We start from the raw sequence: 12,432 nt of genomic DNA on the forward strand, positions 1-12,432 counted from the left end.
TCAAATTTATCTTAAACTTAATTTAATTACCTTCAATTTAAACTATTATTTGTCTAGTTTTGATGATTTTTTTTATTAATTCCGTGAATTTAAAAATTTTCAAAAATTTTTCAATTAACGTATTTCAGCCCTTTTTCTTTAACTATTAAATAATTTTTAAGCCGTAAAAGATAGCTTTAATTTAACAAATTTTATATTAAAATTAATATAATTTTCTTCAATTTGAGCTATTATTCGTCACCTTTTGATACTTTTTTCAATTTATTTCGGAGTTTGGAAAGTTAAAAAAAAAATCAAAAATAAATTAATTTTTAGCTTTTATCATCAAATGACTTTTATCTGTTACAAATCCTATTTTTTAGGTAGATGTCTTTGAATATCTATTTGCTGTAGCCGGTCTCATATTACTATTTGCAAAAATATATTAAAAAATAAAATTTAGGACATTATTGCCTTTTAATAATGTGTTTTTTTCAATATTCAAATAAGAAATCTACCTCTCCATGTCGGGCATGGCCGAACGGCGTTTTTTTTAAATCAAATAAAAGAAAAAAATTATTTTATTATTTCTTTTGCATAATTATGCGTTTAAATAAAAATTTCCTTATATAAATAATAAATTCAGTAATCTTTTTTATGTATAGCTTGTCATTAATTTTTCCTTATTGCAATTAACTGCAATAAATGTAAATAAACACCAAGTTTACCTTGAAAAAAAAAAAATAAATAAATTATCAACTATGGTAAATAAAAGAATGTACAAATATTTTAGATAGAATACATTTGCGAACTTACTATGTTGTAAAATTGAAATAAGAAAAACATTTTCTCATAAATTTACAAATATATATTGTTATATATTTGTAGAATATTGAAGCAATACATCATTAGCCGAGCTTGTCGCTATTATAAGTGAGCTAAAAGATAAGATACTGGATATAAAACGGTAAGCATTTTTTTCTGTACCGATTTATCAACCTGCAATTGTGCGAGTTAACTATGACTCGTTATTTACTGGCTTTCACTCTGATATTCATCGTCGCCAACGTCCACGGTAATTTATTTTTGCAATAACAATATTTCATAAATTGAAATTTTTTGTAAATATTTTTAGAGAAGAAATTTATTTTTTTTTAAATTAGCAAAGTTGTGACAAGAAATAAAATTTTATTTCTTAACTGAAAAAATGTAAATTTTTTTTTTCAATTTTGTAAAAAAAAAAAAATAATTTTATATTAAAAATTACATGCAAATTTTCATCAAAAAATTTTTTTTTCACAAATTTATAAAACTTTTTTATCAACAAGAAAATTATTGTCAGAAAAATTTTTATTTTTTTTCAGTTAAGAAATAAAATTTGAAGCTAAAATAATTATAAAATTTCTTTTTTAATTTTTTTAGAAAAAAAATTTCTACATTAAAAAATAAAAATGAATAATTTAAAGAATACTTAAATTCTTACAAATTAATTTACACTTTATAAATAAAAATTTTTTTTTTTTGTGAAATAAGTACTTGATTATTTATAGCAGTTTTGGCGGAAGATGCTAAAGATAAATGTGGTGCTAATGCAGAAATAGATTTATGCGGAGGAATGTGCGAGCCAACTTGTGGTTGTCGCAAACACAACCCCATGTTTTGTCCAAGAATCGTAAGAATTTATATTAGTCTTCTTATTTCACCTTGATAAGAAAATTTTTAATAATATTTATTCTTAGCAATGTGGCGGCATAACATCTGGCTGCCGATGTAAGGAAGGATTCGTTCGTAATGATTCTAAGGAGTGCGTTTCACCAGAAGACTGCCCGAAAAAAGACGACTCAGGACCTAAATTGACGGGATTGAAATTTTGTTTGGATGAAGATTAAATATGAATATAAAGTAGCAACCTTGCAGCCACTATGTGACTGTCGTGACTTGTTAACTATAAATAAATAAAATTTTGCTTTATAAAATAATGAATTTTGCAAAATTCCACTGTACTTTCTTAAATATTGACATTCTTAAAAATATAAGCTCATCCTGAGGTTACACATGTCAAGAGCTTTCATTTGAGTACCCACATGCATTTTCATATATTTTTCATATTTACATATATATGATATATATAAATATATGAAAAATTGATGTGGGTACTTAAATGAAAGGTCTTGATGAGTGTAATGTCAGGGTGAGTTTATATCTTAAAAAATGTCAATAATAAAGAAATGACGAAGTATTTTGGACACTAACGATATTCTTAACGATATAAGCTCATTCTGAGGTTACACATGTCAAGAGCTTTCATTTGAGTACCCACATGCATTTTCATATATTTTTCATATTTACATATATATGATATATATAAATATATGAAAAATTGATGTGGGTACTTAAATGAAAGGTCTTGATGAGTGTAATGTCAGGGTGAGTTTATATCTTAAAAAATGTCAATAATAAAGAAATGACGAAGTATTTTGGACACTAACGATATTCTTAACGATATAAGCTCATTCTGATGTTACGCTCATCGAGGCCTTTCATTTGAGTACCCACATCAATTTTTCATATATTAATATATATATATATATATATATATATATATATATATATATATATATATATATATATATATATATATATATATTAGGGTAGGTCAAAAAAATCGATTATTTTTTTTTTAACTTCTAATATTGAAAATTTGGTTCTCAGGCACCTCTAGAAAATGCTCACCAAATTTGAGCTCTTAATATTGATAGGAAGCTTATCCTCATCACAGTTTTATATGTTTTGTTAGTCTCTTATAAAAAAGATCATATCTCACTATTGATCAATTTTTTAATCAAATTTTTGTACATATTTTTGTAGAAAATTGAATGATCTACAAAAAAGATCTGATATGTGTAAGCGATTACATTAACCATTTCAAAGATATCCGAGATCAAAGTTTAAAAAATTTATCAAAAAAAATAAAAATTTTTTTGAAGTGAAACTTCTTTATCGACATATGAGAGAAATTTTATAGCAATGTAAAAAAAAATCGTCACGATTTTCGGTTACGCGCCATGTTATTTTTTTTTTTTATCAAAGTTCAGTATAGCGCCGTAAAGAAAAAATCTAAAAACAAAAAAAAAAAAGAAATTAATTGATAATTTAAAAATAAAAAAAAATACAATTATTAGTAAATAAAAATATGTATACGTACATCTTTTTTATATATTTTTTTCTAATGATTTATCTATTCATTTTTAATTCTATAAAATCATTGCATGTCTACAAGATTAATTGTCATTATATAATTGTATTACTTTGAATAGATAATTTCAATTATTTACTCATAACTTGTGTAATTGAGTTAGTTATTAAATATCTGTTTTGAATTATTTTTACTAAGTTATAGAAGAAAATATGAATATTAAAGTTCTTTACATAATTTTTGTAAACCGATTAAATAATGGCAGAGTTTAAAAAATGACAATAATTATAATGATTATAATAAAAGCAATGATAAAATGAATTACTCATATTATTGGTATGCATGTCTATAATACAAAAATAGCTTTAATTTAATCTTGAAAAATTATTTTTCGCGTGCCTCATCTAGCCAATTTCTGGGAAGTTGTAAATAGTAAAAAAATTATAAGTCAAAAAGAAGTTTCACTTCTTACTTGTGTACTCTGGTACACACACATATTTTTTTTTTTTAATTTCCTACCACATTACATTTTTTAAACTTTGATCTCGAATATCTTTGAAATGGTTAATGTAATCGCTTACACATATCAAATCTTTTTTGTAGATCATTCAATTTTCTACAAAAATATGTATAAAAATTTAATGATAAAATTGATCAATAGTAAGATATGATCTTTTTTATAAGAGACTAACAAAACATATAAAACTGTGATGAGGATAAGCTTCCTATCAATATTAAGAGCTCAAATTTGGTGAGCATTTTCTAGAGGTGCCTGAGAATCAACTTTTCAATATTAGAAGTTAAAAAAAAAATAATCGATTTTTTTTACCTACCCTAATAAATATATATTAGGGTGATTCAAAAAAACTTTTTAATTTTTTTTTTTAACTCTTACCCTCTCAAATGTTTCTATTTGATATAAAAAAAATCCTCACCATACACGAGCCCTATAGCTCAACTCTAAGGGGTCGCTTTTTTTATTTTAGTTTCCCATTTAATTAACATGGGAAAAATTCTTTTTTGTTTTAAATTGAATTTACACATAATTTACACAATTTTTTACAAAAAATGATCTTATATTCTTAAAGTAGAGTCTTTGAACTTTACAAAACTCTGAGACAAAGTATGATTATCTCTAAAAAAAGACTAGTCTTAGCTATTTAAAAATGACTAAATTTCGAAATTTAAAAAAATAGTTGGCAATTGGGTCATTCCATGTCAGATCGACAAATAGTTGGAATCGATCTCTTTCGATTTGGACAAATTTTTATCAGAAGTTTTCGTTTATCATAAAACGAAGTTCTGCCAAAGGAAAAACAATAAAAGAATATTTTTCAAAAGATATGCAGATTCAAAATTTCGCTATTTTTTCAGTTTTTCAATTTTGTTTTTGTAATATCTCGAACGCTATTGTAGATATAGGAATGACCTTTTGTTTGTTTAAAAGGGGACACTTAGGGTTATTGAAAAAAAAAATATTTTGGAAAAAAATTTTCAAAAATGCCAAATTTCTCAAATTTTGAATTATTGAAAATTATTAAAAATGACGATCGAAGTTAAAATTTTAGCTCAATTTTTTTTGTATGATACATGAATTAGGGGGGGGGGGGAGGGAATATTGTAGCCGACATTGAGCCAAGCACTCAGTCCTATTGGACCATTGTACTCAGCCCTTCTAGGTTGGTTACGTTATATAGCTTGGAGATTGGCCAGGCCTGTCTGCTTCAAGAAGTGAAGCAACTGTCCCACGCCAATCTCCTGTATATCAATAGACTCTCCATCGCAGAATCCTAGTATGTCCTTTCGGGCTGTTGCCAGTTTTCTGCAATGGAGGATTAGATGTAGAGGAGTTTCCTCCTCCGATAGGCATCTGGGGCACATCGAGTGATCTGAGATGCCTAGGCGTCTCAGATGCCTGCCGGTTAGCCAGTGTCCTGTGATATACCCGACAGTTAGCCTTAGCAGCTTCTTGTCGAGCCCTATCAAGGACAAGCCTAATGTCTTGGAGGGTCCTTTAAAAAGTGCCCTCGTATGCATCATGCCTTTTGCCTCTGCCCACACTTCCTGAAACTTGTCATTAGTCCATAGGGAAGCGTGTTGCTTTATGAGACTAAAAGGCACTTGTATGATACATAGTAATCATCTTAAAAAATTCTGAAATTTTTAGGAGGGTGTGCAAAATTTGACAAATATATATAATATATATAAATATATGAAAAATTGATGTGGGTACTCAAATGAAAGGTCTCGATGAGTGTAATGTCGGAATGAGCTTACATCTTTAAAAATATCAATAATTAAAAAATGACCTTGTATTTTGTCAACAACTTACATTTTTAAAGATATAAGCTCACCCCGACATTACACTCATCGAGACCTTTCATTTGAGTACCCACATCAATTTTTCATATATTTTATATATTATATATATGTATATATGAAAAATATATAAAAAATCCAACTGGGTACTCAAATGAAAGCTCTTGATGAGTGTAACGTCAGGATGAGCTTATATCTTTAAAAACTTCAATAGTTAAAAAAATACAGCTCAATTTAACAAAAATCATTATTTAATGAAGCAAAATTCAATTCATTTATAGTCCACGAATCACGGTAGTCACATAGTGACTGCAAGTTTGCTTATAAAGATTATTGTAATTTCTTTTTGAAAAAAAAATATATATATATATTTCTTGGTCCACTTTATTTGTTATTAAAAATTATTTCTCTGCATCAAAATAATCACTTAATATCAAAATAGAGATCCAGTTAATTAAAATTAGCTTCTTAATTTATTTTTTAGTAGTACAAAAAATAAATATTTCATCTATTTCTTCTTCAGTCTTTCAAACTGCTCTTCGTCGATTGAATCTAAATAAACAAAAAAAAATCATCAATTGTTTTTAAATTTATAAATACAAAATTAGACAAAGCTTAACATTTTTTTTTTAAATTAAATTACAAGTAAAAAAATACTTATAAAAAATTGTACTTATAATTTATGACACAATTTAGAATTTTATAGCAATTAAATTATTGTAAAAAAAATTTAATTAAAAAGTTCCACATATAAAAATGTTAAAAAAATTTTTTTAATTGCCAGCTGACGACTAATTTCAGTATTATAATTTTTTTAATTATTTACATGTAAATTTTTTTTTTTTTCATAATTTTTTTAATAAAAGATTAAAATTTCTAGATGGCTAATTTAATTTAATTGCTTTTAATATCATTAATAAAAAAACATACCATTAAACCAATCGATTTTTTTCTCCAATCCAATTCCAGAATCATCAAGCCCAGAATTATTCCCAGAATTTTTACCACGCTCAGCAAAAAGTACATCATAATAATCAAACTTCCTCTTACTGACGTTCTCAATTTTACTTTTATCTCCTCGCCAATTATAATTATAATTATAATCATCATCAAAATTTCCAGCACATTTTATTCCTTCCAACTCCAGTAAAGATTGTTCCAGCTCCTGCTGCTGTTTGGACAAAGGCAACCTGGCGTACTGCTTAATTTTAATCTGATGGCTCACACTCCCACCTAGCTTATCAAAAGCATCCTGAAGCAGCACAGCAAGATCATCTTCTGGAAAATCAATCCTAGACACAACATCACCCAACTGACAGTTATCTTCACTGACAGTAGCTAGTGATTTTACATACTCCTCATCCAGCTCCTCGGACAATTTTTCCAACCTCTCTAACATTGCCAACCACTCGTTGAGATTAACCGGCAATAATATTCCTTCGCAGGATAAAATACTCTGGAGTTTATTAACTATTTTAAATTTATTCTTCAACAAAATAACATTGTTGGCTATGATTGTTTTTTTTTTCAGGTAATCTGAGTAAAGATTATGTTTTAAAATTAAATTTTGCATACTTATTAAATCTTCTTTTTTTTTCTCTATTTCTTCTCTAGTTTTATTTATTTGTTCTGATAACTTCTTACGTGAACGTTTCTTCACCATTATTAATTTTTTTAATTTGTAAATATCTGAAAAATAAAAATAAATTACATTAAAATTATCGGCTGTTGAAAATTTTTTTTATATTTTATTTAATAAAAAAATTTGTTCCAAAAAATTATTTTTAAAAATTGCAATTTTTATTTTTTTTAATTTCTTGTCAATTTTTTTTTCATTTTTTTTGCCATAATTTATTTGTTAAAAAAATTATTAAATATCTGGCAAGTTCATTTTTATAAATTAAAATTATTAGCAGTTACTTGAAAATTTTTTTTATATTTTATTTAATAAAAAAATTTGTTCCAAAAAATTATTTTTAAAAATTGCAATTTTTATTTTTTTTAATTTCTTGTCAATTTTTTTTGCCATAATTTATTTGTTAAAAAAATTATTAAATATCTGGCAAGTTCATTTTTATAAATTAAAATTATTAGCAGTTACTTGAAAATTTTTTTTATATTTTATTTAATAAAAAAATTTGTTCCAAAAAATTATTTTTAAAAATTGCAATTTTTATTTTTTTTAATTTCTTGTCAATTTTTTTTTCATTTTTTTTGCCATAATTTATTTGTTAAAAAAATTATTAAATATCTGGCAAGTTCATTTTTATACATTAAAATTATTAGCAGTTACTTGAAAATTTTTTCAAATTTTATTTAATAAAAAAATTTATTCTAAGTAATTAAAAAAAAAAAAAATAAAATTTTTAATTTCTAAATGTCAATTTAATTTTTATGAAAATAAAGTTAGCTACTCAGAAATTATTATAATTTTTTTTGTTAAAAAATTTGATGCTAAAATCAGCTGACATTTGACAATTTTTTTTTATTTTTTGTTCAAAAAAATGAATGAAAAATTGCATTTTTTATTTTTTAAAATTTTTGCCATAATTTATTTAAAAAGAACAATTATTAAATATCTTCTAAATTTATTTTCTTTATTTTCTAGATGTGAAATTTTTCAAATTAAAATTTTTTTTATAGAAATTCAGTGGTTATAAAAATCCAAAAAATTGATAGACGTCAATTAACTTAATGATACTAAAAATTTACAAAAAAATTCCAGTTGCAAAAAATTTGAAAAATTATAATTGCAGTTTTTTTTATTTTTAATTTAATTAATAAAAAAAAAATTTTTTAATTTTTTAAATGTCAGCTGATTTTATATCATGACAATTTTATTGAAAATAATTGTCATTTTTAATTAAAAAGTCAATTCACCTTTTTTAAATTATTTCTTCTTTAATTTAATTTTTAATTATTTCTTTGCTGTAATAGTTTTCAATTACACTTTAATGTTTTTATGTTTACATGTCCATCTATTAATTTTATATATATATGACAAATTATGAAAACATAATATAAGCAAGTAACGCCATCTTGTATTTCTGGCGGTAAATTATCAGCTGTTAATTTTTGGCGGGAAATTTGAATTTAAAAAAATTAAATAAAATAGAAAAAAAATAAAAAATGATTAGAAAAATAAAAAAAAATAAAATGAAAAATATTAAAAAATTAAATAATATTTAAAGATTAAGTTTTATTTTAAGTATTTTAAATGAGTAAATTATAATAATAACAAACATTAAATTATCAGCTGGTAAATTATCAGCTGGAAACTTTTGGCGGGAAATTTGAATTTAAAAAATTATAAAAAAATTGAAGAAAAATAAAAATTGATTATTAAAAAAATTCAAATCAAAAAAAGAAGAAATAAAATGAAGACTTTTAAAAAATAAAATAAAATTTTGATAATAAAGTTTGATTTTAAATAAGTAAATTATAATAATAATAAACAGTAGGAGAAATCTCAGTCTATAAATAAATATAACTTACGTCTTTAGTCTAGAGCATACGTATGTCTGATCTGTATTTAACCGTCCATAAAATTAAGTAATTTTTGTTTTTTTATATAAAATTGTAGTTTAAAAAAATAATAAAAATAATGATAATGACAACGGAGTACCCACCGATAATAACGCTCGAGGTAAAAAATATAAATGAGTCACTTGTTTGAAATGTCTGAATCATCAATCGATTTGGCAGGTTTAATTTTTAAGTCACAAGCCCGTAAGAGATATTTTTTATTTACATGAGCTTCTATAGAGGTATTAATAAAATAATCGATTATTTGAAGTAATAGCGATGCATATATGAACGATTATTGAAAGTAAAGGTCCAACTTTTTATTATTATTGGCATTTTTCCCTCAGTGCTATTTTAAGCGAGCTAATTTGTTACACTCTAATGATAATCTTACTTTCAAATAATCTATTTATTGTCATATTTACTAATTATATAATAAATTTTCATGATAGACTGGAGTTAGCTGACTGCTGACATTTTTTTTTATTTATAACAATGAATAAAATATTTAAGAAATTTCTACTAATTATTTTTTAAATTTTATTTTGTGGAATTTTATTTAAATTTTTTCTTAATAGTTTAAATGGTAAAAATTCTTTAAAAAATTTCCACTAGTAAATTTTTATTAAAATTTATATTATTAAGAGAATAAAAAAAATTTTGATAGTTGATTTATGATGATACGTATTTATGTTGCATTCGAATATTTTCTATTTCTAAATACATAATTCATAAATGACCTTGTATCTTGAGAACTATTGACATTTTTAAAGATATAAGCTCATCCTGATGATACACTCATCGAAAGCTTTCATTTGAGTACCCACATCAATTTTTTATATATTTTATATATTTATATAAATGTATATATCAAAAATATATCAAAATGCATGTGGGTACTCAAATGAAAGCTCTTGATGAGCGTAACATTAGAGCTTATATCTTTAAAAAAATCAATAATTAAGAAAATACCTTGTATTTTGTTAACTATTGACATTTTTAAAGATATAAGCACATCCCGATGTTACACTCATCAAGACCTTTCATTTGAGTACTCACATCAATTTTTTATATATTTATATATATATATATATATATATATATATATATATATATATATATATATATATATATATATATATATATGAAAAATTATCAAAATGCATGTGGGTACTCAAATGAAAGGTATCGATGAGCTTAACATCAGGATGAGCTTATATCTTAAAAAATGTCAATAATCAATAAATGACCTTATATCTTTAGAAATATTGACAATTTTAAAGATATAAGCTCATTCCGACAATACACTTTTCGAGACCTTTCATTTGAGTACCCACATCAATTTTTCATATATTTATATATGTTATATATATGTATATATCAAAAATATATGAAAAATTGATGTGGGTACTCAAATGAAAGCTCTTGATGAGTGTAACATTGGAATGAGCTTATATCTTAAAAAATATCAATAATTAAGAAATGACCTTGTATCTTGAGAACTATTGACATTTGTAAAGATATAAGCTCATCCCATTACACTCATCGAGACCTTTAATTTGAGTAGCCACATCAATTTTTCACATATTTTATATATTTTTATATATTATATTTATAAATATATGAAAAATATATCAAAAATGCATGTGGGTACTCAAATGAAAGGTATCGATGAGCTTAAAATCAGGATGAGCTTACATATTTAAAAATATCAATAATTAAGAAATGACCTTGTATTTTATGCACGATTGACATTTTCAAAGATATAAGCTCACCCCGACTTTACACTTATCGAGACCTTTTATTTTAGTACCCACATCAATTTTTCATATATTTATATATGTTATATATATGTATATATCAAAAATATATCAAAAATTGATGTGGGTACTTAAATGAAAGCTCTTGATGAGTGTAACATTGGAATGAGCTTATATCTTAAAAAATATCAATAATTAAGAAATGACCTTGTATCTTGTGCACGATTAACATTTTTAAATATATAAACTCATTCCAATGTTACACTCATCAAGACCTTTCATTTGAGTACCCACATCAATTTTTCATATATTTTATATATTTTTATGTATTGTATTTATGAATATATGAAAAATTTATCAAAAATGCATGTGGGTACTCAAATGAAAGCTCTTGATGAGTATAACATCGGGATTAGCTTTTATCTTTAAAAATCTCAATAGTTAAGAAAGTACAGTGCAATTTAACAATAGTCATTATTTAATAAAGCAAAGATTTATTTACTGATAGTTCACAAATTACGGCAGTCACATAGTGACTGCAAGGTCGCTAGTTTTTTCTTAATAGTTTAATTGGTAAAAAATTCTCTAAAAAATGTCCACTGATCATTTTTTTACAACTTTTACATGTGGAATTTTTTTATTAAAATTTTCTTGTCAATACTTTAATTGCCATAAAATTATAAAAAAATTTCCACTATTAATTTTTTTTTATTTTTTCTTAATAATTTAATTGTTATAAAATTATAAAAAAATTTTAAATGTCAGTTAACTTCAGTGTCATAAAATTTTCTTCAAGGTTTCTAATGAAATAATTCAATAGTACCTTATAAATAATTAATTTTCAATAATATTAATTACAAAAATTATTTTTTCTTTGAAAAATTTTTCAAGCGCAAAATTTATGTGAAAAAAAAAAAAAAAATTACTAATTAAAGTACATTGAATATCTTAGACGTCGTGACGACGACGAGGACGTCGTCGTCGTCGCGGTAGCTTTAATAAACAGGCTGTTTTATTGATCGCTGAGTACAGTGTTGAAAAGTTGGTGGTCGCGTCGCCCTTCGCTTCAATCCACGTCCCAATAAACCGCAAGATTTATTTTTATTTAATAACTAATAATATTTCTTCAATTAATTTTATAATTGTTATTATTAAAGTTAATTATTTAAATTCTAAACAATTTTTATTTGTTGACTTTAAGTTTATAAAAAAAAAAATAAATAAAATTCCCTAAGCTTGCGCACTTGGTATCCAACGCAAACACGCAGGATTAAACTTTATCCCTGTCATCATAATTTATAATAAAAAGTCGGGAAAAAGCCGAGCACGGGGCGGCTCCTTGCTATGCCGGTACATAAATTTTACAAATAACTCAGTTATTTTTTTTTAATACTATTATTAAATTACATGCTATTAAAAGTTAACAATTTTAAAGTGAGTGATAACTCTGGATTTAATTAAATATTAAATCTTGTCACAATGGTGACAGATAATACTAACCAGGTATTTATAAATTAAATAAAATAAAAACTCACTTATTTCTTCTTTAGTCTTCTTTGTAATTTTAATAAAAATTTTTTTTAATTTATCAAAAAAAAATTTTTTTTGAAATTAACAAGCACAAGGGCGTGATTTTTATTTCAATGTACTTCA

At 24.2% G+C, this 12,432-nt stretch overlaps 3 protein-coding genes across 10 annotated transcripts in view; 2 read left to right on the forward strand and 1 right to left on the reverse strand.

The window, feature by feature from the left end:
* Positions 1-770: 770 nt before the first annotated feature.
* Positions 771-1,942, forward strand: LOC123270350 (chymotrypsin inhibitor-like). Of its 2 annotated transcripts, none has more exons than XM_044736348.1 (3): positions 771-1,054; positions 1,530-1,651; positions 1,719-1,942. In XM_044736348.1, the coding sequence occupies exons 1-3, from the start codon at positions 1,000-1,002 to the stop codon at positions 1,866-1,868; spliced, it is 327 nt and encodes a 108-aa protein (XP_044592283.1). In that variant the 5' UTR covers positions 771-999; the 3' UTR covers positions 1,869-1,942. The 2 variants fall into 2 exon arrangements, with proteins under 2 accessions (XP_044592283.1, XP_044592284.1); XM_044736349.1 differs by having other exon boundaries at positions 773-1,054; positions 1,533-1,651.
* Positions 1,943-5,856: 3,914 nt separating this feature from the next.
* LOC123270339 lies at positions 5,857-8,427 on the reverse strand. Its single transcript, XM_044736340.1, has 3 exons — positions 8,375-8,427; positions 6,425-7,183; positions 5,857-6,046 (listed from the first exon to the last, which is right to left on the reverse strand). The coding sequence occupies exons 2-3, from the start codon at positions 7,155-7,157 to the stop codon at positions 6,003-6,005; spliced, it is 777 nt and encodes a 258-aa protein (XP_044592275.1). The 5' UTR covers positions 7,158-7,183; positions 8,375-8,427; the 3' UTR covers positions 5,857-6,002.
* A 558-nt stretch (positions 8,428-8,985) lies between these two features.
* LOC123270925 (ankyrin-3-like) overlaps positions 8,986-12,432 on the forward strand; it is a 49,083-nt gene continuing 45,636 nt past the window's right edge. For 6 of the 7 annotated variants that reach the window (XM_044737103.1, XM_044737108.1, XM_044737107.1 and 3 more), the window contains exon 1: positions 8,986-9,140. In XM_044737103.1, the coding sequence (XP_044593038.1) occupies positions 9,099-9,140 (42 nt within the window). In that variant the 5' untranslated portion in view covers positions 8,986-9,098. Of the gene's footprint in view, positions 9,141-11,838; positions 12,283-12,432 lie in introns of those variants that run through there. The other variant, XM_044737106.1, reaches the window with a different exon arrangement.

This window comes from Cotesia glomerata, linkage group LG8, assembly GCF_020080835.1.
Source record: "Cotesia glomerata isolate CgM1 linkage group LG8, MPM_Cglom_v2.3, whole genome shotgun sequence".
NCBI lineage: Eukaryota > Metazoa > Arthropoda > Insecta > Hymenoptera > Braconidae > Cotesia > Cotesia glomerata.

Bases quoted from the DNA above. Each gene is read 5' to 3' on its own strand.
- LOC123270350 (XM_044736348.1), top strand. From the start codon at position 1,000: ATGACTCGTTATTTACTGGCTTTCACTCTGATATTCATCGTCGCCAAC. The intron at 1,055-1,529 runs GTAATTTATTTT...GATTATTTATAG, and splicing joins CATCGTCGCCAACGTCCACG to CAGTTTTGGCGGAAGATGCT. The intron at 1,652-1,718 runs GTAAGAATTTAT...ATTTATTCTTAG, and splicing joins CCATGTTTTGTCCAAGAATC to CAATGTGGCGGCATAACATC.
- LOC123270339 (XM_044736340.1), bottom strand. From the start codon at position 7,157: ATGGTGAAGAAACGTTCACGTAAGAAGTTATCAGAACAAATAAATAAA. The intron at 6,047-6,424 runs GTATGTTTTTTT...TTGTTTATTTAG, and splicing joins AAAAATCGATTGGTTTAATG to ATTCAATCGACGAAGAGCAG.